General features: G+C 38.8%; 1 protein-coding gene across 1 annotated transcript; it reads left to right on the top strand.

Moving 5' to 3' along the window:
* The first annotated feature begins 2,804 nt into the window (after positions 1 to 2,804).
* Positions 2,805 to 16,913, top strand: LOC145996970 (hemolymph lipopolysaccharide-binding protein-like). Its single transcript, XM_083133560.1, has 4 exons — positions 2,805 to 2,841; positions 10,453 to 10,560; positions 13,519 to 13,782; positions 16,730 to 16,913. Exons 2-4 carry the CDS (start codon positions 10,485 to 10,487, stop codon positions 16,891 to 16,893), a joined length of 504 nt encoding a protein of 167 aa, XP_082989686.1. The 5' UTR covers positions 2,805 to 2,841; positions 10,453 to 10,484; the 3' UTR covers positions 16,894 to 16,913.
* The last annotated feature ends 6,860 nt before the right edge of the window (positions 16,914 to 23,773 follow it).

Genomic DNA, 23,773 nt, shown 5'->3' with positions numbered 1-23,773 from the left:
CTGCCACACGTCAACGTGTACACTGCTGTGAGACCCTGAAATACCAAGGTTACAAAATGTTACAGAACTGCTTGTATAGTGCTGCCTTCAGCGTTAAAGGGTGGCAAGTTTGCAAACTTAATTGTCAGACCTCGTAGTTGTCATGTATAATGTAACATCAACAATTGCAAAAACCACAATGTAAACATTGTTTATATTTATATTTGTCGTATTTTATGTCACTTTTCTGCCTCTTTGGGTTAATTGCGACAATTTGATAACACCCATGCACAGTGTGGGACTAAGACTTTCTGTGGCAAAGTTTGGGTTGATCTTTTGATTTATTAATAAATGATAAAAATTATTTAATAAGCTTTTTCCTTTCAAATAGTCCTACTGAATTGTAACTGTTTTTACAGTGTGTTTCAAAAGTTGCATAGCCTTAATCCTCGAGGGTTGTGCATGAGTAGATTGGACCTGATGCCAAAATAAAGTGAAATTAATCATCATGAGGGAATGCTTGAGTCCACCCCACTTACATACCTTTCAGCATTGCTCTTGTCACATCACTGTGATACTCATGGTGGTTGCGGTAAACGCGGTTTAAAATTACTTACGTGAAATTTAAAAGATTTCGTAATTCCACGTTGCACAATTTAATGGTTCAATCCTATTAATTTCTTCATTCACAAAAGGGTACGGCGTTTGAAGCGGGGATGGTACCGCGTCAGTACATTGTTTGTTCCCGGGCAGCGGTGGTTGCGATTTTTCCCGTTCGGCAGCACTGGCGCGCGCATCTTGGTTTGCGTCGTCTGCTTCCTGTTGTCCGGTGGCGTTGCCAGTTGGGGGTTGGGGGGCTGGGCCGTGTTGCTCGGTAATGTGCCGTTCCTGTTCCCCGCGTGGCTGGAGGGGGGTCGAGTATGTGTATAGCATCTTTTCTTTTTCAGGTCGGGGATCTTTCTGAGGACAGGGTGCCAAGTTGGGTGTGCTTGTCCATTGTCCAGGTTTAGTGCTGGTTTCTGCTGGATGATAGCATGGGTTTCTTTGATGGTGTTTTCTATGACAGAGCCGGTTGGGTGAAGTATGGATATGGAGGAGATGGTGTGGTTGGTGGAGTGGAGGTGTTGGGAGAGGCCTGATTTAGGTGTGTCGTTTTTGGAATCTTTTACATGTTCGTTAATCCGTTCTTGGACGGTGCGGATGGTTCTGCCAATGTAGGTGTTGTGGCATTGGCATGTGGTCTTGTAGACACCGGGGGATGCAAGTTTGGGTAGGTAGTATCTCTTGAAGTTGGGTAGTGCCCTTCCGATTTGGGATATGGGTTTGTGTGCTACTCGGATGTTGAAGGGTTTGAGGGCCTTGGCAAATTTTCCAGATGTGGTGGGGTGGTATGGAAAGGCGATCCATTTGGGTTTAGGATTTTGGTTCGGGTTATCTCTGTTTCTTGGATGTCTGAACTGGGTTTCTGTTTTTGCGCACCACATGGATAGTTGGCGCTCGGTGTAACCGTTGTTTAGGCCTATTTCCGTTACGCACGCTATTTCATCTTGCAGGTCATCTTCTGTGCAGCTGTGTGTGAAGGCTCTTCTGTAAAAGTTCATCCATACTCCAGCTTTCTGTTTTGGTGGGTGGTTGGATTTTGCATGTATATACTGGGTGCCCGAACCTGGTTTCCTGTATACGGATGTGACGAACTTGTCTTGGAGTCGTCGGATGCTGAGGTCGAGACCTCGTAACGGAAATAGGCCTAAACAACGGTTACACCGAGCGCCAACTATCCATGTGGTGCGCAAAAACAGAAACCCAGTTCAGACATCCAAGAAACAGAGATAACCCGAACCAAAATCCTAAACCCAAATGGATCGCCTTTCCATACCACCCCACCACATCTGGAAAATTTGCCAAGGCCCTCAAACCCTTCAACATCCGAGTAGCACACAAACCCATATCCCAAATCGGAAGGGCACTACCCAACTTCAAGAGATACTACCTACCCAAACTTGCATCCCCCGGTGTCTACAAGACCACATGCCAATGCCACAACACCTACATTGGCAGAACCATCCGCACCGTCCAAGAACGGATTAACGAACATGTAAAAGATTCCAAAAACGACACACCTAAATCAGGCCTCTCCCAACACCTCCACTCCACCAACCACACCATCTCCTCCATATCCATACTTCACCCAACCGGCTCTGTCATAGAAAACACCATCAAAGAAACCCATGCTATCATCCAGCAGAAACCAGCACTAAACCTGGACAATGGACAAGCACACCCAACTTGGCACCCTGTCCTCAGAAAGATCCCCGACCTGAAAAAGAAAAGATGCTATACACATACTCGACCCCCCTCTAGCCACGCGGGGAACAGGAACGGCACATTACCGAGCAACACGGCCCAGCCCCCCAACCCCCAACTGGCAACGCCACCGGACAACAGGAAGCAGACGACGCAAACCAAGATGCGCGCGCCAGTGCTGCCGAACGGGAAAAATCGCAACCACCGCTGCCCGGGAACAAACAATGTACTGACGCGGTACCATCCCCGCTTCAAACGCCGTACCCTTTTGTGAATGAAGAAATTAATAGGATTGAACAGTGGATCTTCGAAATTAATAGGATTGAACCATTAAATTCTGCAACGTGGAATTACGAAATCTTTTAAATTTCACGTAAGTAACTGTGATACTCGTTCTATTCCTCGAACCATGTTTTTTTTTGTTTGTTTTTTTTGTTGATATTTTGATATTTATGATATGATATGATCATGAATCTATTTATGAGTGATAACAATTTCTATAAAAAGGAACAAGAGGTAAATTGTTTTATAGAATTTCAAATTGGGTTATTCCAGTAGGTAAGTATTAATTTTATGAATCTCAAGAACATGATTATGTAGAAGCAGTGACGTGCACTGAGGAGTAGCTAGTCTAGCAGAGATAGATCAATCAATCTCACATCTCGAATTATATTCAAATCACAATATTTATTGTCTTGTTAAAGCCACCACAGCTCGTACGCAACACTTTCTTTTCCACGCGCCTCTCGTCCATCGGTGTTCTCCGCGGGCAAAGCTGGCTGGATACCCTAGCTCGCTCTTCTTGCGCCAGACCAGTTTTCAGGTAGAAACGGCCGGCCCAAGGAAAAGGAAGATTTCTACCTCTACCTCTCTTGTCCCCTCGCCCCCCCCCTGCAATGGTTGAAAGCCCAGGCTCTCAGGTCCCCCAGTCTATCTCCTATAGGACAGATAGGGGATTGGTTTCTCATAGATTTTTTTGTAAATCCTGTAAAGAACTCAGGGTAAAATTTTCTGCAGTACTTATGTTCTCTATATTTACACAACCTTTTACACGTTGTACAATATGTGCGTATGTATAATATGGGATGTAGTTTTATTATTTATGAAATGGGAACGTGTTATATGCAGACAATGATGTTATGCTTTCTTTCTTTTTTTCTTTTACAAATATGGAATATATAATGATTAAATTACAAATATATGCTCAGGCTCTATCTGACTCTCGTTTTAGTAGTGTTTTATTTAAATATACTACTCTTGGTCTCTAACAGTCATAAATACGGATGTATTTATTTGGGCAAGAGAACGCGTGTTCATATTGTTGTTGGTTTGGTTTATTTTACTTCGCTTTTCTGCCACATTTGGTTATCGCGAAAATGAGGATTGAGTGATAATATGATGAAATTGGTTAAGGGACCTCATATGAACAATCCAGGACAGGATTCGAACCCGTGATGAGTGCGCATTCTTGTCCTATGTGTTGCAGTGAATAATGAAATAATTTGGAATAAAAAATGTATCTCAGAACTCAAAAAGTCAAATGAATATCATTGAAGAAACTACAAAAAAGTGTGTTGTGTTTTGTTACCTGTCACCAAATCAACCAAGCGTGGGGGACTGGTTATCATAGCGCGCTACGACACCAGGATTTCCGGGTTCGAACCCCGACCCAGGCATGGGCGTTCCCTGTGCTCGTCCCTTCATCAATTTCATCGTATATTCGCAATTAACCAAATGTGACAAAAAACCGACGCTAAGTAACAAAAATGAAATCAAATCATTGATTGATTGCTCAATTTAATTCATTTTACTTCGCTTTTCCGCCACCTTTGGTACAACAAAATAGATGAAGGAACACACACAAAGAACACAAATGGCCAATCCGAGATTCGAACCCAGGATCTCTGGCTTAGAGTCCAATCAAATAGTTTTTTACTTTCGAATGTGGGTGGGGTTACGTGTACTTTTTTCTAGTACTCATTCATAATTTTTTGCAATCTTTTCCTGTTATTGACATTCTCCTTTTTTGTAGGAATACTGGCCCTAAAAGGGGGCGGGGTTACCCACACCAACCCCCCCTCCCCTTGAGCACGCCACTGACTGCTACCCCAAGTGTCGACGTCACCGCACGTCACTGTGTAGAAGCAATATTTCAACTCGAGAGTTGGAATGTAAATCGTTACGTTGGTTTGCACCAGCATTGCACAAACTTATGAGTTTGAAAATCTATAGGTCAAGGTAACCATCAAGTTAGGATCATCTTTCATTACACCAATGTGAAAAGCATGGTAGGCTGTGCAAATCATGAAAACTTGGGTTTACCCTAGGATAGTAGCTAGCCTCAAAGCAAGCACCTAAACATCACATGATTCGTTAGCTGTTTCAAAAAAGTACGGTGTTACTCATGGTGTAATAGACGAAAAAGAGAGGAAGGATTAGGGTTACCAGACATCCGGTTATTCCTGGACATGTCCTACATTTAGCTTTATGTCCGGCGTTTGGGAGGAATTTGAAAAATATCATAAATGTCCTACATTTTGAGCATCGCATAATATTAATTAGGAAAGTAGGTAACAGAAAAAATTCTTGCAATTTTCAAGTCTATAGACTGCCCCTTTGGCTAGTCGCGAAGATGAGGATGAATGGTGGTACGATAAGATGATGAACGGACAGTCACAAACATATAGGGACAACCTACAAGCACCACATAAGTATATACTGGCTGAGAGTTCAGATGCCAAAGCCTCGCTTGTCTGCCAAACACATGGTGGAATGACAAACAGGTGGATGCACGCGCATGGCTCTCAGCCATATGTCAGAGCTCTGACGTCAACATAGTGGCCACAGTCAGGAGAGGGGGTGCTTTTCAGAGGGTGACAAGTGGAGTTTCCAGGTTTGTTCTTTTCTGTAGACCATTGAACTGGTGTTTCTTTTTTGTTGTCTTCGTTTCACTTCTAGTGAGAAGAATCTAAGTGCATTGCGAAAGAAAATATGCCTAACTGTGCTATTTACGGCTGTAGCAATCATTACAAAAAGACGAAAGGAACGAATATCAAGTATTTTGGATTTCCTGTTAAAGAAGAAGAATTTTGTTACAAATGGGTATTGGCTTACAGGCGGAAGGACAAAATAAACAATTTTATATCTCTCTTTATATATATATATATATACACACACACATACATATAATATATATGTGCATGTATTGTGTGCTTTCACGAATCACATTTTACGTTGCTTTTCTGCCTACTTGGGCTGATTGCCCAACACAAATACTCTTACCCAGTTCAGGATTCAAACCCGGTAACTTCCGTGGCAATATCGCGAGTCAAGAACCTGGCACCCTCAGTCACCGAAGCGACTCACGTATATGTATATATGCAGTCTTAGGTATGTGTATATTTACGTATATGTATGTATACGTACTATACATATGTGTATATATAGGGTTATTAATGCAATCTGTGTTATATGCTCTTTCGTGCCTCAAATTTATTTCTAAGTTCGCCGTGCGTATAGTACCGTACCATGAAGGCACATTTTAGAGGTTTTAGGTGTAGGGACCCACACATTCTAGATCTCGGCCATTTAGGAGGTGATGTAATCCATACCACGCTCTGGCCACCTTCTCCCCCCCCTCCCCCGTGGAAGGAAGTCTTGAATTTGAATTTGAATTTTATTTTCTTCCGTTGACCCTTGATTAAAAGGGCATGGAAAACGTCAAGATACATAATGAAATAATAATTAGTTAAGTACATCATAACAAAAAAGAAGAAACATCGTGTAGTACATTACATCACTACACCAAAGTAAAAATTAAAAAATACACTTCATTACACTACAATAAAAATAAAAACACATTATCATTGTTCCATGATTGAAATAAGAATACAATTAAAATACATATTTTTTAGTACATTGGCCTTGTATTGTCTTGTTCCATTAATTCTCTGATACTGTAGAGAGCTCTCTCTGTCAAATACTTTTTTATTGTTTGTATTTGTTTATCTTTTGGAGATATCAGTTTTATGTCATGAGGCAGCTGGTTGTAGAATATTTTTCCGGCATTCGTTGGTGATTGTTTTGAGATATTGAGTCTGTGTTGGTTCTGGTAATAATTATCTTTCCCCCTTCTATAGAATACAGCTGGATCGCGAAACAATTATTGCACAGTGAAAACCCTTCCGTTCCCAACACATCTAATGTTTCTTCTCCCAATATGATCAAATGCTTACTCATTTAGGTATCTCCAGTGACGTGCCCAAGGGAGGGTTGGTGGGGTCATTACCCCATTTGACACAGTCCTTAAAAAAAGAACGTCAAAAACAGGAAAATATGGCAAAATGAGGACTGACCACCAAAAATAGTATGCGTAACCCCTCTCCCTGCCGAAAATCGTTGGCACGCCACTCTTTATCTCGGACACATTTTTAAAAACAACTCACCAGAATTTTTTATAATTTCGTATTACAGACTGAAGTAAAGCACTTTTAACAGGATCAAATTAATCATGAACAAGTCCTTGAATTGAACGCTTAAAAGGAAATGATGTCAGAGACAACGCCATTTTTCTCTTGGATCCAAGGTTCGGTCAAAGAATTTCTATTTAGGAATGGTTCTAATTAACGTGCATTTATATCCTCAGTATATTCTAGAACATTGCGCAGATAAATGATTTATAAATATTGCCAGTAGTTTGACTCCACTTATTGAAGAACATTCCCTCTCGCGCCTTCCAGAGATTAAAAATTACAACGAATTGCTCTACGTGTGGCGATACCTTTGCTGTGCAGCTTCCAAATGCTGACAAGTCTCTACATAGTGCTCAGTTTGCTGCGACAATACTTAAAGCTCAAGAAAAGTTTACTTGCAATATTATCAACAACAGGGTTATAGAACATTCTCCATCTTGCCTTGATATGTATTTCTCCCCTTAAATTATCGTCACATTATTCAAAAACAAAAAATCCTAGTTTTATCTAATGTAAACAGAAATATTTCCTGAAGGTGTGTGTTGGGGGGGGGGGCTCGAGCACCCTGATTCCCACCTTGGATACGCGCTATTAACAATAACAGGGTTATAGAACGTTCTTCGTCTTGCCTCGATAATTGTATCTCTTTAAATTATCATCACATTATTCAAGAAGACAAGAACCTAATTTTATCTAGTGTAAACTGAAAAATTTCCTTTCCTGGGGAGGGGGCCTCGAGCCACCTGATTCCCACCTTGGAGACGTGAAAACAGGTTTATAGAACATTCTCCGTCTTTTCTTAATAATTATTTCTCTCAAATTATCATCACAAAATCCTAATTTTATTTAATGTAAACAGAAATATTTCCTGAAGGTGTGTGTTGGGGGGGGGTGCCTCGAGTCCCCTGATTCCCACCTTGGATACGCGATATTAATAATAAGAGGGTTATAGAACATTATTCATCTTGCCTCGATAATAATTTCTCCTTAAATTACCATCATATTATTCAAGAAGGCAAATACCTAATTTTATCTAGTGTAAACTGAAACATTTTCTGGGGGGTCGAGTCATCTGATCCCCACCTTGGACGCGTGCTAGTAACAATAACAGGGTTATAGGACATTCTCCGTCTTTTCTCGATAATTATTTCTCTCAAATTATCATCACATTATTTAAGAAGCCTAAATCCTAATTTTATGTAGTATAAACAGAAAAAATCCTAAAGGGAAGGGGGCTTGAGCCCCTTGATTTTCACGTTGGATACGCACGATTAACAATAACAAGGATACAGAACATTCTCCGTATTGCTTCGATAATTATTTCTCTCCTTAAATTATCGTCACATTATCTTATTTCACACCACAAGAAACAAAAAACCTCATTTTATCTAGTTTAAACCGAAAACTTTCAGGGGGGGGGGGCTCGAGCCCACTAAGTCCCCTCCTTGGATACGTGCCTGGCTCAGTACACCATGGTTATGGTTATTCCGCGTGTTTTGAAGTTATATTGAGTCTGTAGTTGAAATTTGTTTCACGAAGAACGCTTCACTGTAAAGCGAACGGACTCCCTGTAGTCCTCTTCTGCAACGATGATGACGTCATGCGCCGGAAGGGAGAGTTTTCAGGATCGGCTTGCATCCACCTCTTTAGTCTTTACACCATGTGCCAAACACAGTTCAGGATGCATTAATACGAGATAGCAGATCTAATTCTCTTCTTAAATTCAGCTTCAGTTTTCATTATACTGGCCCTTTGTTTTCATTAAATAAATATTTATTTTCTTAATTACTAATTTCCAACTTTACCTAAGTAGGGATCTTTTAAATAACGTTAAAAAAAATGGAAAAAGGTCTATAAAAGTCCAGAAAAAGTCAAGAATTCTGAATGTATTGTTTTGGTAGACACCCTGTTATTGAAGTAAAAACTACCCAAGATAAAACTTCTCGAACCATTTTAAATTACGGTAATTGCTGAATAATTGTTTACCATTACAGGTCATAATTCAAATGTTGAGAGAGTACTTTCATTACCATCAGCACAACAGATTCACGAGAGAAATTATTTTTTCATAAAGTCTGTAAAATGTTTGGTACTGAAAAAAGGTAAAGTGCTCCCCTGTGCTTAGCACCACGCCATGAAGGCGTATAGGGAGTGTGGGGGTAACACCCCACACTTTCTTGATCCGGTCGTGAATGGGAGTGATGTGATCAGCATCATGCCCCTGACCGCCTATACCCCCCAGGGTTTCCCCCAGGTACCCATGTCATTCGACGCTGGGTGGGCGCCGGGGCTGCTTCCAACGTTAGAAAAGTTACCGGATTTGAACCGGCCGGGTATCGAACCCGGGACCTTTAGCATGGTAGTCAGACGCGTTACAGACTGAACCAAAGTGGCCCACAATGTTTGGTACTGGTCCCTATAATTTCAAAGAGTTTGACTGTCCAATCTAACATAAATATAGTTTGACTAAACCTGTCTGCTCGGAGATGTACCACTTAAATCATGTAGTCAGAGGTGCATTGATTATTATGATTGCAAGTTTTGAAATTTTGCATTTAAAAATTAATTAAGAATTAATTTTTTTAAACTAAAAAGTGTCATTTTTAAACTACTTTGTAATGTGTTCTATAGAAATATGTGTTATTTATTGAGAATGTTTTGTGTCCTACATTTTGGGGCAGCATGTCCTACATTTCCCTTACAGCAATCTGGCAACCCTAGGAAGGATGGAACAATGGTAAGCTCGGATGCCTATCCGGAAATCACCTGGTTGATTGCCTGAGAAAACCTCTTCAATGGTAAATAAATTTAGCAGCATTTCATGTTTGCAAGAAACTATGTTTTTTTACCTAATGAAAAGTATAGGCTAAATTGTAGAAGGAAAGAAGGGAAATTTAAAAACAAATTTCAAAAATTTTAAGTGCAGTGAAATATACCTGAAAAGTAAGAGTGAGAATGTCTGTTGGTTTTGCATTCTTACTGCTCCAAAACCAGATAACAACCCGTTGCTACTCTTATGGTGCATGCCTCCAAGGAGGAGGTCATCTTGATGTGGTTCCCGACATCACATTTCCCGTCAGACCCCACGTGCTGGTATGTGCAACAGAAGAGTATATATGTGTTATGTACATGCCATGTACAACTATCTACTACATTGTTCTGATTTTTTGTTGCTATACTAAGGTGACTTTTTTTTTACTCTGCCTTGTATTTATTATGTTCTCTATACTCCCATTTCGAAATGCCCTGTCTTTTTTAGACACCCTTTACTTTACGATTAAGCACACACAGGAGATGTACTATGTAGAAATTTTAATGACAAATGCTAGCCCAGTTGATAGAGCAACGACAAAGACCCTCAGTTTGAGTCCTGGTCAAGCTTGCATTATTTGCTAAAATTTCTACATAGTACATCTCCTGTGTGCCAGATCATAATTTGCAACTCTACACTGGGAGAAACTTGGTACTGGAAATGTCATCAACGTTTCAAAGGCAACAGATCCCATTGTGGTAGCACTGGCAAAGACAACTCTACACAGGTAAAACAGCAGAAAATCAGACAAAGCCAGATCTGGCTTGGTAGCAACGTTATAGTATGCCAGAGACCGGTGTTTGAATTCTGGTCGAGCCTTCATTTTTCACTAAAATTTCGGTGCAATACACACTGAATTTTTGTTTTTATTTTATTTTATTTTAGAACCTTAGAGTGCAAAACAAATAGAGAAAAAAATGAAGCTACTTCTGGCATTGATCTCGGTACTCCTGATTTTGTGTGATGGTTATGGAAGTCAAATTACAGTCAGTGGTAAGCATTTTAATGTGAAACATTATATAACTGCATGCATTGTTTACAATGACAATAATCTGCACCACACAAAATAAAAGTGCTACAACAACTCTGAAACACTACAAGCTGCTTTTTTACGTTTTCTCTGCATTGAACATATAAAGTATTAGATACAGTACCATACCCAGGATTTTTGAAAGGGGCAGGGGTACATACGTTTTTAGTAGTCAGCTCTGATTTTGTTATATTTTCCTGACTTTGATATAATTTTCTTTAGGAGTTCTGGGTCAAAAGGGGGCCGTTTATGACCCCCACCTCCCTTGAGCATGCCACTCATTACATGCCAATATGTTTAATCACAACTACATTTAGAAATTTATTTCTAAATAGTTGAAATTGTATTATTTACAAGTATCCATTCATAACTTTCATCATATGAGTCATTCTCGTTGTTGCAATTAGCATAAAGATTCAGTGAAGAAACATAAAATAAGAATAATACACAATACGAATCATTTTACAAATTGGTCTGAAATAACTTGACAAATATTGGAAACCTTGGATTTCCTTCTTTGCAATGAATATTGATTGAATTTTGTTTTCAAAAGATTCCCACAGAACTTGTTCATCTTGACTCCTACACAAACACATTTGGTTCATACAATCATAAATAATAATATTGTGATTGTTAAGAACAATTGCAAATATGCAATCTTAAAGTCTTAAAGTAAATGACCAAAAAAGATGCTGTAGTGAATATTCCACTACGAGTTGCAGATTTTTTTTTTTTTGATAGTTGCAATATCATGTTTACAAGTAGCATGCAACTTAGCAACACTGATAAAATAGCCACTCTAAAAAGTATGTTTTAGAAACATAACACTAATGAGGCATAAAGATTAAATTTGTCACTTGGATTGTAACATTAGAGAACTTCTAAAATTCACATCTCAAAAACTTCAAATTGGTCTAATTTGCATCTCTTGTACAAGGATTGTCGTATTATTATAAAAAACATTGAAAGGTAAAATTATTTACAACATTCACAGCAAATGTTGGAGTATATTATAGTTTAGACAGGCATATACAAAATTGACCATGATCATGAATATTCATGATTAAATGCATATAGTTTTACTTGCACAGTGCTTGTAAGAATTATAATACAAGTGCTATTAACCAAGCTGTAGATGTTACTGATCATATCTATATTTTCTGCATTCAAAGAATAAACACATAGTGAACATACACGGTGGTGCATATTCTATTTACCAATGCCATTTTAGTTAACCCTGTTCAAATACAGGCATTCATGCACCAGAATTTCTTAAAATTACTACTGTGCCACTCTGGCATTGGTTGATGGCATTTCTCAACAGACTGTTGCAGTGTTTGCTGCATTTCCTGAATGAAATCTGTTCGGATAAAGTTCCGCACTGTCGTGATTAATGTCTGAACCAGCCAACATTCCATAGCACACTTGTGATCATTTCAGTTCAATGGTGGGAGATTCCTGTGTTCATTCAGGGCAGATCCGTAGCTAGAATTGACTAGGGGGACTCAGGTTATCAGAGGGGATAGGGGACTTTGTAAAGCAAATTCATGTTTCCAAAAGTTTAACTATATTTATTGAAGGTAAGTTGGGTAACGATTAGATATAGTGGAAACACATTTCTTGAAATTTACTGGAGAAAAGACGAGAAAGTACTTACGGAATTTAGTTCTTGTTTTTTTTTTCTATATCTTATAAAACATCTCTTGAAGTAGTGCTCTTGACTGCTACTGGCATCATCCCTTACTACACACTCCATACGAAATGTGGATAATGACATCAAAGACACAGAGTTTTGTCTAAACGGGAGGCTGAAACAGGGGTAAAAAAAGAAGCTCCCTATGAAAGAATTTTCTAAAGTGTAGAGAATCTTCTAAACACTTGCTGCTACTTAAACTTCGACTCATAAACAAAATAAATGAATGTAATTCGTAGCTGCTGTTCATGTTCTCTGAATTTATTCCTCACCATGTTGTTAGCAAAATAATATCTGCTGTCTACATTTTCACTCTTCACTGCAAACAAGTTATACAAAATATTTTTTTTTACCTAATGTGAAGAAGGCTGACGGCAGTGCCATGATGGGCTGAGCCCTCCCCTCCCCCATTTTGGCCCCTGCCTGGATGGATATGGGCCTGATTCATTGCCACTAACTGATATTGGTACGTGGAATGTAAATAAACTAGCGGCAACACTGTTGGAGGTGATTATGCACATGTGTGAGAAGTTTCTGAATGCGCTTGTTGGTGGAACCAGTGAAGTGCCAAAAGCAGTCAGTCAAGCAAGTAGTTGTGGTGCCCTAAATCATGTTTATGAAAATTAAATGGTGTTCATGTATAAAATTCCAAGTGGTCCATGGCAAAAATGCACATCAATGTCATGAAGGGTTATGGGAACTGTGTGGCAGTGATGTGCTACCATATCAGACAGTTGCATGATGGGTCAAGGTATTTTGTTCAGGCTGGGAGAGGTTCGGGAGATGTGACCCTGTGTTGTGTGCAGTAGGGTGCTCCAGCACAGAGATCAACAGAAACAATCTCGCCAACAGCATATGACAGCTAGCATGGATTTGGGAACGACTACGCGAAGGATTGCATCAAAGGGCTGAAATGTGCTTTTGCCACGAGCTTCAATAAAATGTCTGTACTACTTGCCACTACTTTATTTACAATCCACGTGCATATACAATATGTGTCACCCTGTTGTTTGGTATTTACAATTTTCAGCAGCAAGGGGGAAGGGGGGGGGTTCCTTTGTTTGTACCAATTTTTGGTGATACATGTGTTTGATGACAATACATAGTACAATTCAAATACTACATAACTGAATAACAGCAATTATTTTATTGGGTTCGGGTTCTATTATGAACCTTTTTCTTTGCATTTAACAGCACATAAAATTTTCTATACTACATGTTATTTCAGATGACCTTAACTCAGCTGTATATGGTCAACCAAGAGGCATTGGGTTATATAAATTGCACACGGAAAAGAAAAGCTTCCAGGAAGCACAGATGATATGTGAAAGTGAAGGAGGAAATCTGGCTATCCTCGAAACATTTGCAGAGGCTTCCATCCTGAGATACATGGCACAGGAATACGTAAATGCAACTTCCATTACAGCTCATTATCATATCTATGTGGGCTGCAATGACATTGTGGAAGAAGGACTCTTCGTATCTGTCAAAAGTGAGTACATTAGAAATAAACCAGAGCTGGCCTTAGGGATTCGCCCGAGGCCCCGCACTATATTAAAATCATTGTTTTTGCACAGTTTATTACAAGTTAATAGCTGGCGCTTCCAATTAAGCAACTAAACTCCGTACCTGCTAACTGTATACCAGGCGAACGAGAACAAGTCTCTGCGCAAGTAGTGACGCGAGACGGATCCACCAATGAACAGTGAGAGAAACGGGATTGGGTAATGGGTGATGGGAGTTTTCCCGATTTCCTCCTTCGCTATGCAGCGTTGCAAACTTTTGAAAAGGATAATACCGAATGCACATGGCAAACAGACCGTATTTTAACTCCAGGTCCGTACGATTGGTTAAAGAATTTCTTAGGGAAATATTAGGGATAAAACTGCAAGAGCAAATTTTGACAAGCCGTGCATTTAGTGTACGGACTAAGGTCTGGACCGTATGTCCGTATATGTATGGTCAGGACCGCACGGTTGGCAATGCTGCACTTTCACCACTCGATTTTCTTCCTCCTCTTGTGCCGATATGCATGGCCCTGCTCTACAGTTAGCTGGGACAGAGTATAATCTGATTTTTTCTGACTTCATGGATTGTTTTGACACTTAAAAATATTCATAATTACTGATATGATATTCCAAACAAAGTACTGCATAAAATATGTGTTCAAATATTTAAATCAAGAATAGTTAATATTCGCTATTCATTTATTTATACAAGGGTCCCAGGTTGGAATTGGGCCTGGTCATGGGTGAATGTTCCTTCTTAAATTTCATATTATCACTCATCGTCACCTTCACAATTAGCCAAAAGTGGCAGAAAATCAAAGTAAAATATACAAAAGCAAATCATACCAGTTTATTTACATGAAGTAAAAATATTATTTTGTATCAAACAATGTAAAATTCACTACAGCATCAAAATTCAATGAAAAGTAAACAAAGGACAATTATAATAGAAAATGTTATTGGATATGATTTCAAATTCCCACTTTGATAGGTAAGATAATAGTTTGATATTGAACACATCCAGTTTTGTAATTAAATATAATGAACGTTGCATCAGTGAACATTGGAAATGAAAATAAACAATCATTTAGTTTCTCTTTTTAGCTTCCCATAATTATTACTCAAGATATTCTGCTTATTGATCTTAAGTAATAATACACAATATGTAAATTAATTATTTTAAATGTAATAATGTTTACATTGTGACACCTGTTCATCAGACTAGGGAACAAAAATCTCTGATTTTTTTCCAACTTCTGAAAAAAAAATTGTTAGGCCCCATCAACACTGTATGTCCCAGGCCCCACACCCAGTTAGGACAGGCGATGAAATAAACATAAAATTAATTATAGCAGTTATCTTTCAAATGTTCATTTTCTCTGATTTTCGTAGATAAACTAATATTTCCACAAATTCTTAGACAATGCTATTCCATATACGTTTATGTCATTTTTGTGTTTCTATTTAGTCTTTCTACAGGGAACCAGTTCGGTGGTTTAGTTTTGATCTCGTCATCAAAGTTCTCACTCTGTCATGGGTGTTATTTGTGATTGTCCCTTCATCAATTTCATCTACTCAGCAGCATAACTTGGGGTCTAACTTGCAGGGCGAAAATGAACCTTAGGTCCCAGGAAGTTTAACGTAAATATCCTTAGAAGTTTTAATAAACCTGGGTGGCAAGTGACCCCCCTCTCCCTAAGTTATGTCTATGCATCTACTCATCCTCATCATCGCAATTAGCGAGATGTAGCAGAAAATCAATGTTAAATAAATGAATTTCTTATGTCAGGGAGATATATCTTAGTAATAAGTATTTGAATTTTCAAGTCCATTTTATGCACAGATCGAGATATTTCCAACCTTATCCCTGGCAAAAAGCAGCTCTGCAGTTCACCCAGCCTTTCATAAATGGGGACTCAGGGGCAACCTGGAGGATAAAAGCAGACTGAGCATGATGCTGATCACACCATCTCAACAAATGTCTGAGACCGTGAATGTATTGAGCCCTATCTCATACCTTTTGGCCATCATGCCACGGTGCAGTAAGCATGGGGTAACTTCACTTTTACCTCATTAGTATCCCTAAACCAAATCTTTGATTCTTTCTCATCTCCTGCTCTTATTTCAACAGCACTCTGCACATCTTCCCTCTTGGTCTGGTCTCCTACATGTTCACAACATAAACTACTCTGGCTGCTCTTGTTCTGATCTTTGTCTTTGCAGATCTGAATCATCTTGATCCTGTTCTACTTTCTCTTGCAACAAAGGTATTCTCAAACTAGTTCTTATGATTTGATATCTCACCCAATCTTCACGTCCAAGATAATCTCAAACTAGTTCTCACCCAATCTTCATGTCTTTTTCTTGTGATGTATGTAAAGATCTCATTTCCTTTGTCTGTAGTTTACTAACCTATAAAATTTACCATGTACAAAACAATATACATACCCACAATTCTACGTAGATGAAAGTAATGTATTTTGACATAAAATTAAACTACCACTTCTCTTCGGTAATAGCAGATAATAATTTTCGCCATATCACATTTGTGAAAATGTTTTTCATGGTTCTACACATAAAAAATAACCTTACCATTTGTGCAGGAGCTTGTAAAGGGAAATACGACACCTTTCCCATAAGCCACTTCACTTTTGTATTTTTTTTAGATAAATAATGTAACTGACATGTCTTCAGCACACTAATGTTTGAATCAATAATATCTTTGAATTATAATTTTCAAAATCTGAAAGAAAATGTTTTCTTTGCAGAATTTACAATCACATTATCAAAAATAGCATATATTAAAATTAACTTCTGTTTGTAATGGATAGTTTTTCTTGTTAATTTGCACTCTGTGAATGAATTTTTTGCCAGTGCATGATGAATGACATCGACATTCTAAAATAGGAATTTTTTTGTTTTATTTTTTAGATGAACCTCTGTTAAGTTCAGGATTTTTCTATGATTGGGCGGGTAGTGGTCCTGATGACTATGGTACAGGTGAAGATTGCTGTGTTTTGGAAATATATGGTCTTCTCAATGATGTAGACTGCAGCCTACTAAATCCTTTCATTTGTGAAATATCACGGGCTTAAAACGGTGGTTTAGGCTTATTGTTGTGTTATTTCCTCTCTATTCTAAATACATCAAGTTTTTCATGCCCATTGATGTATATTACAAGGAAGTACAATAAATGTAATTTTGAAAGTGACTGTTGTCTTTTTGGTAGCATTAATTTTTTTCGTTTTGTAGAAGTTTTATCAAGCTAACACTGTATTGTCATATGTTTGTTTTTTTTGACATGTATCGCTCTGCTTATACTAATGTTATGTACATTTTTTTTCCAAATGTTTCTTAGTCCCTGAAAGAGAGTTATGTTATCTCTTGAAAATTTGGAAGTATATCTGTAACTGACTTTGTTATGCACCTACATGTCTGTACAAGAAATTTATCCTATGTTACTCATGTCGGGAGCAAAATTCTCTGACAATCAATGGTAGTGGTAGATGAAATTCTTGATTTAACCTTAATAAAAGATTTATTCTTCTTGTACACACTCACATTTTACAAACTTGAAGGCCTGCATCAGTAAATTTATCAATTTCTTCATACTACTGTTATTCCATTGCTAACATATGTGAGACTTTTGATAAACTGATTTTTTTAAAAAAAATTGTTGCCAGCTTGACATCTACATGTTTGTCTACTTGTCAGTTGTGGCTAGTCCTTAGATGCCAAAATTGTGCAATTAGCACATATTTCTGGACTTACATAGATAATTATGAAACTTATTGGTAGAGAATAATAGTTACATAATGTAAATTTCTTCCCAAGCTTTTCCTGTTGTTTTGTGCATATATACTGGATGGGAATCTCCGTCTTTCAGCGAGGCAGTGTACTCGGCTTCTGCCACTTCAAGAGGGCATTTAAGGCCTCCCTATCCTTTCACATGCTATATCCCCCTATCCCAGTATATGGACAGCCAGGGATTGCAGGCAGGTTTCAACCTCCTACCTCAGAAGTAGTGCCCACTTAAAACGTTGAAACACAGTCAAAGAGACCATAATGTCTTCTGAACAGTACATTTGTTTTTAACGTTTCTGTACAACATGAGATAGCTAAGTAACAGCCCATTCTGTGCCAGGGTGGGCAGCACCAAAGGCTGTGATGCTAGAGCTCCAAGCTTCCAACTCTGGTTAAACATGGATGTATTATTGTGTTTAGTCCAGTTCATCTATTTCATTTGTTCATCATCATTGTCGATTTGCACACGAGGTAGAAAATGGACATAAAATGAACACTGTAGAAGTGGATGGAAATAGCTAGATAAACAATAGGCTGCTTTCGATGTAAAAAAAAATAGTTTCAAATTGTGGAGCATGGTATGAACGCTGAAAGCTTTGATTTCTTTGCAGAATGTTGTAGTCTGTGTTTGTGTGCAGACCAACAGCTGTTTCTTATTCTTAGATACATTTCTGTCACTTTCAAAGAAATTTGTAATGTGTGAAGGAAGTTGATTATTGATATTTCAAGTTGTGGCAATTTCAGCTGCACATTTACAAGAATATATTAATATAATCAAAACTTTCGTATCACAGTTTTTTTCACTTTACCACCATTCACACATTTATCTTATGCTGAGTGAACCCCAGGGGTGCTTTGTGCAAGGACAATGCCAGAAGAATTCTGATTTTTGATCACCCAGATCTTCTGCTTTGCAGTTAGACTTCCTGCCGTCTAAAACATCATGGCTCGAAGATACAAATAAGTTTCTAATATATTGTTCCCCTCCCCTACAGAAGAAAAACTGGCCTCCAGTTTTTAGGAAGAAAATTATTATCAATACATAATACCATCATTATAACAAGGGTGTGGGATTTGAAAGGGGATAAGTGGGAATTTCCAATTCTGGTTTCTATGTGCTGGGTGACGCAGGGTTGAGATCAGCTCTCATTAGAAGTGAAGAAGTTGTTTCTGCTAAATTCTTGTGTGAATAAATGATAAATGCTCGTAACATACACAATCACAAAAATAATATATATAGAATTAAATTTTATCAGTGCAAACACCAACGTTCTGAAAGTTGTCCTTCTAATACAGGTTGCCTGTGACCTATGACACTCTAAACACTTGACAAAATAAGAATAATGAACTAAATAACACAACTATAAAGTAATGTTCAGGACATTATAACTAGACTGATATTCTGAGACTGTCTTCATCATTCTCCCACAACAAAGCTTCAAGAATAATTTAAATCTGCTATAAGTGAATTCAATGGTGCAACAGCCCTTTCACACAATGCCTGCCCAACTTTTTCCATGAGTGCAGTCACATTTAACATGCCTTTAAACTACCAAGCATGAATATTTGGGGCATCCTGCCACAAATATATATATATATATATATATATATATATATACTATTATCTGGCTATTTGGAATTCAACCTCCACTTGGCTGGTACAAGCACATGGCTTACTGCAGCGCCGCAGGGTATGCGCAGTAATAAGCTGTCACCTCAACTGCCTCAAGAATTTCCTGATATTGGGCGAACCACTCCCTATGAGATTGTGATTGTGATGCTGCGTTGTTACAAGTTTTGAGAGCAACGAGGAGCTGATGGGTAGTGTTTGGGAGTGGCTGAGTCCCCAGGTGGCAACCTTCTTCAACGAGAACAGAAGATGGTGCAACGATTTTATCAATGACATAGTGACTATACCCCGTGACAGGTTAAGTTTGCAGCAAGTTTAATGTATTAATCCACTCGAGAACGGCGCTCAGCATCTCCCGTGCGAGTCTTGCTTTAACCGCCGAGCTTCTCATATCACAGACAGCGAGAAAATCCGCAGTATTGCAGTGGAACTACATTCTGCGCTCCCGTTTGGGTTTTCATATGTGAAAAAGTGCTGCAAACTTAACTTGTCGCGGGGCATAGACTCCAATATGTTTTTGTTTCAGTGGCGGCGATTGAGTTCCAAAACTGGGAGGGGGAGGTCAAGGACAGTTTCCTTTCTCTTGTTAGATAAGGTTTAGCATAGTGCGGGGACAAAAGTGGGTGGAAACGCCACCCCCCCAATCGCCGCCACTGGGCATATTCATTAATTTTTAACCTTTGTAAGGTGTTTAACACATCTTCAACACATTATTCTAAACCCACATTGACTTTCTAATCCATAGGTCATAGACCTACTCAGTGGGGTGCCCAAGGGGGGTTGTTTGGGGTCAACCCCCCCGACCAAGTATTCCTAAAAGGAAAAACGTCAAAGGCAAGGAAAGATAGCAAAATGAAGACTGCTACTAAAAGAAGTATACACAGTGGCCAGAGGCGAGGCGACCGGTCATCGGGAGATGCGGCGATGACCAAGCAAAATAATAAAAATATTGCATTTTATATATTTTAGAGAAGCAGTAAAAATAATAAGTCAGAATACTCGCATATTTGTGCGAAATAAGCCAAGCGACAGCATGAAACAGCTCCAAATATACGCAAGAGATTCGTTAATTGAAATGAGGTCCCAGTACTACCCCTCGCGCCAAACCCTCCCGCCAAGTTTCCTATTGAGGGAAATGGTGTTCGTCGGCCCAGCTCATCGCTGACTGGTGCGAATTTCTCTGGTCTCTGCCGGTGCCGAGAACAGACGAACGCTTCCGAACAGGCAGACAGGTCCAACGACCTGTACTTTCCCCCACTCTTGAAGGTCGAGTCATAACAGGCCCTTTCTCAGCCCCCAATCTCCATGTTTACAGCCACGGCAGGGTTCGTCTGGAGTCATCAAGTTTCTTCCGAGTGTCCAGTGGCGTGCTCAAGGAGGGATGGTGAGGATTATAATTCTGCTTAGGCTCAATATTCTTTGAAAAAAAAGAAGAAAGAAAAGGCAGGAAAAGATGGCAAAATGAGGACTTCAGGAATGACTACTAAAAAGTACACATAATCCTCCCCCCCCTTAGAAAATCCTGGGCACAGCACTCGAATGTCTGCTATTTCCACTTGTTAAGAGGAAAAGCACACATTGAACGATATGGATCTGCTTTTCATTATCAAAACAACAATTGGCGGCGAACCATAAAGGTTCTTGTTACCTTTAAACACGACAATTGAGATGTTTGCATTTCAGTTTCCATCATATTTAACAATTCTCGTCGTATGGGATAGAATTATGTGTCTTTTGTAGCCGTAAGATCTGTTGTATGAGCTTTTACATTGAATTGGCAGTGGCCTTGGCGTTTATCGCAGAGAAATATTGTCGTCCCCCCGTCTCTCCGTTGAAAGATGGACCCTGACGTTTGGCAAATCTTGCGATGACTACGTAAAAATGTCACGCTTCGCCACTGACAGTGGCGTAGCAATGTGTGGGCGACCGCCCGGTGCCTCGCGTCGCATGGAGTTGATAAGAAAATTGTATTCAATAGAAGTGAAAGAAATAGATGAAAAGGTTAATTTTTGTGGACAATAAAATTAAAACATTGTTTTTTTATCTGACTTTAAATTCTAGTTTGTTATAACTTGAATGAATACGTCAAATCAGAGGTGTAATATACAGGGGGGCCCCGAAAAAAAGTAATAATTATTGTCGTATTCCTCATGTGAAACATTTACGAAAAATTCACGATAACTTGCCAGGACATTTTTACCCATTTATTCTTATCATGGATAAAAAACGCTTTGTCTCTTCATCATTTCTTCCTTCTCTTGATCCTGCACTCTCAATTTTTCATATGTTAACAATAGAGCACCTCCAACTGCCAAAGCAATGCTTCCGTTGCTTTCAACTCAAGTAAGACATCGGTAATATTAGCAGCAATCTGGTCATCGGGAGATGCGGCGATGACAATGCAAAATAATAAAAATTCTGTATTTTAAATATTTTAGAGAAGAAGTAAAAAAAATCACATATTTGTGCGAAATATGCCAAGCGACACATGAAACATCTAGAAATACGCAAGAGATTCGCTAATTTTAGCGCATCGGAATGAGAGCCCAGTACTATTCCCCATGGCCAACATTCGCGCTACGTTTCCTATTGAAGGCAATGGTGTTCGCTGGCCCAGGTGATCGCAGACAGCGTGATCTCCCTAAGCTTTGACCCTTCCTACAGAACACTGTATGGCGACGAATACATTGAAACTTAACACAGTTGAAACCACAACATTTGTTTTTACATTGATATATATTTGAAGTTATTTCATTGTGTATTTAAGAAGTAATTTGACCAAAAGTAAGGTAATGCAAAAGGATTACGTTGCCGGGTTCAGGGCAAAGTGATCCCTTTTCAAATTGTTATTATCAAATACGATTTTAAGTACAGAATTAATTAATTTTATTAATAAAAAGTAAATGTATTAAAAGTAAGTAACTCACAAACACGTTGAAGAAAACAGGTCTCATTCAGAGAAGAAAATATGAAACAGGTTAGGTATACACGATAGTGTAAACTGCTTACTTTAGTTCAGACGTGCCAAAAAACATTTTTTTTTATCGCCACTTGTTGTTCACAACCCACGTTCCGCAACACTCATAGGCTACAACACACTCAAGATGGCTGCTCTGCAGTTGACATGTTTCCCGCTTGGAAGCAGCACCGTAAAGTGAATTTTTTCGAGGGATTACTTTTCTCCAGGGAATCGCTATGCCCCGGTCTCCCTACTTTTATATGTGATTAGACCTATTTTACTTTGTAATTTGTGTATATTACAGAAAATGAAAATTAATCAATTTCAAAATTATCATCATATGGAATAGTAAAATTTGCTTTTTGTAGTCGAAAGGTGTATGGTACTGCAGTGAACTTTCACATCGAATAGGCAATGTCCTTGCCGTCTACCGCAGAGAAATATTGTGCAGGCACCCTCACCCAGTTGAAAGAGCAACCCTAACGTTTGACAAGTCTTGCGATGACTATGTAAAAATGTCACCCTTCACCACTGATTAGCAGCTCTTCTTCCTTCCTTTATACAGATACAGATGCAGCGATTGCCCTCTGCAACGAGTACGATGATGATTTATCCTACGGATTTCCTGATCAGGTTCTAAGTTTCAGGAATGTCCATAAATTTGAAATCATGAACAACATCCAAGATCCTTGGGGAAATTTCTTCTCTTCCATAACTCTACACAAGCTTCTAGTGTTCTGTGCACCGCCTTCTGTTTGCTATCTTCCAGTAACAGTCACGACAGAACTATCTTTCTCGAAATTTAAAGTTATGAAACTAGTGTAGAGTAGTATGATTCAGGCTAATAGCGGACTCGGAATTCTCACTGTTGAACGTGAAATACAAGATCTATTGATGTTGTGAAGTAATAGTGTTATTTGCAGCCCAGAAATCAGCTTTCTGTTAACAGGGGCGAAGGAGGGGATAAGTAAGTAATTTGTCCTTCCTCCCCCTCCTTCCCGCACTAACAAGCACCGATATATTTCGTGTGCGTCCTTCGATATTTTATTATGCCATGGTGTGATATTAACATCCTACAAATTTTTAAATGAGGAAACTAAAGAAAAACGTATTACAATAATATAGGTTATATTTAAAGATTCGTAGTTCTGATTTTTTTAAAAAAAAGAGTTTAGCATATTTAAATATGTTTCAGTTATGTTTTAGTTCCTGAAGAACACATATAGGATGGGGATGGGGGCCTCGCATTCTAATCTCGCTCAGGGCCTCGCGATATGTTGCTACTCCCCTTTCGAAAATCATGGGCACGCTACTGGGCCTACTTTGTCCCGGTCGACTTTAACCCATGGTGCGAAATCCTGGGCGGGACGGGGGATTTTTCCCCCAACAATCTTGGCCTCAAAATTCCCCCCCACCAAAAATTTCTGGAGGGAAATAAGAACAAGGTTAAGCAATTACTTTTAATTTCAAATATACTTTACTAAGAATAATATCCAAAAGACGCACAAATTAGTGTAGTTGTAAGTATTGAATGTATTCTCTCTCAAGAGATCATTAACAAATCTACATCAATACGCACAAG

The sequence above is a fragment of the Lepisma saccharinum genome, chromosome 13 (assembly GCF_977018435.1).
Source record: "Lepisma saccharinum chromosome 13, izLepSacc3.1, whole genome shotgun sequence".
Lineage (NCBI taxonomy): Eukaryota > Metazoa > Arthropoda > Insecta > Zygentoma > Lepismatidae > Lepisma > Lepisma saccharinum.
This window is presented reverse-complemented; position numbering and strand designations above follow the sequence as displayed.

Bases quoted from the DNA above. Each gene is read 5' to 3' on its own strand.
- LOC145996970 (XM_083133560.1), top strand. From the start codon at position 10,485: ATGAAGCTACTTCTGGCATTGATCTCGGTACTCCTGATTTTGTGTGAT. The intron at 10,561-13,518 runs GTAAGCATTTTA...ATGTTATTTCAG, and splicing joins AAGTCAAATTACAGTCAGTG to ATGACCTTAACTCAGCTGTA. The intron at 13,783-16,729 runs GTGAGTACATTA...TTTATTTTTTAG, and splicing joins ACTCTTCGTATCTGTCAAAA to ATGAACCTCTGTTAAGTTCA.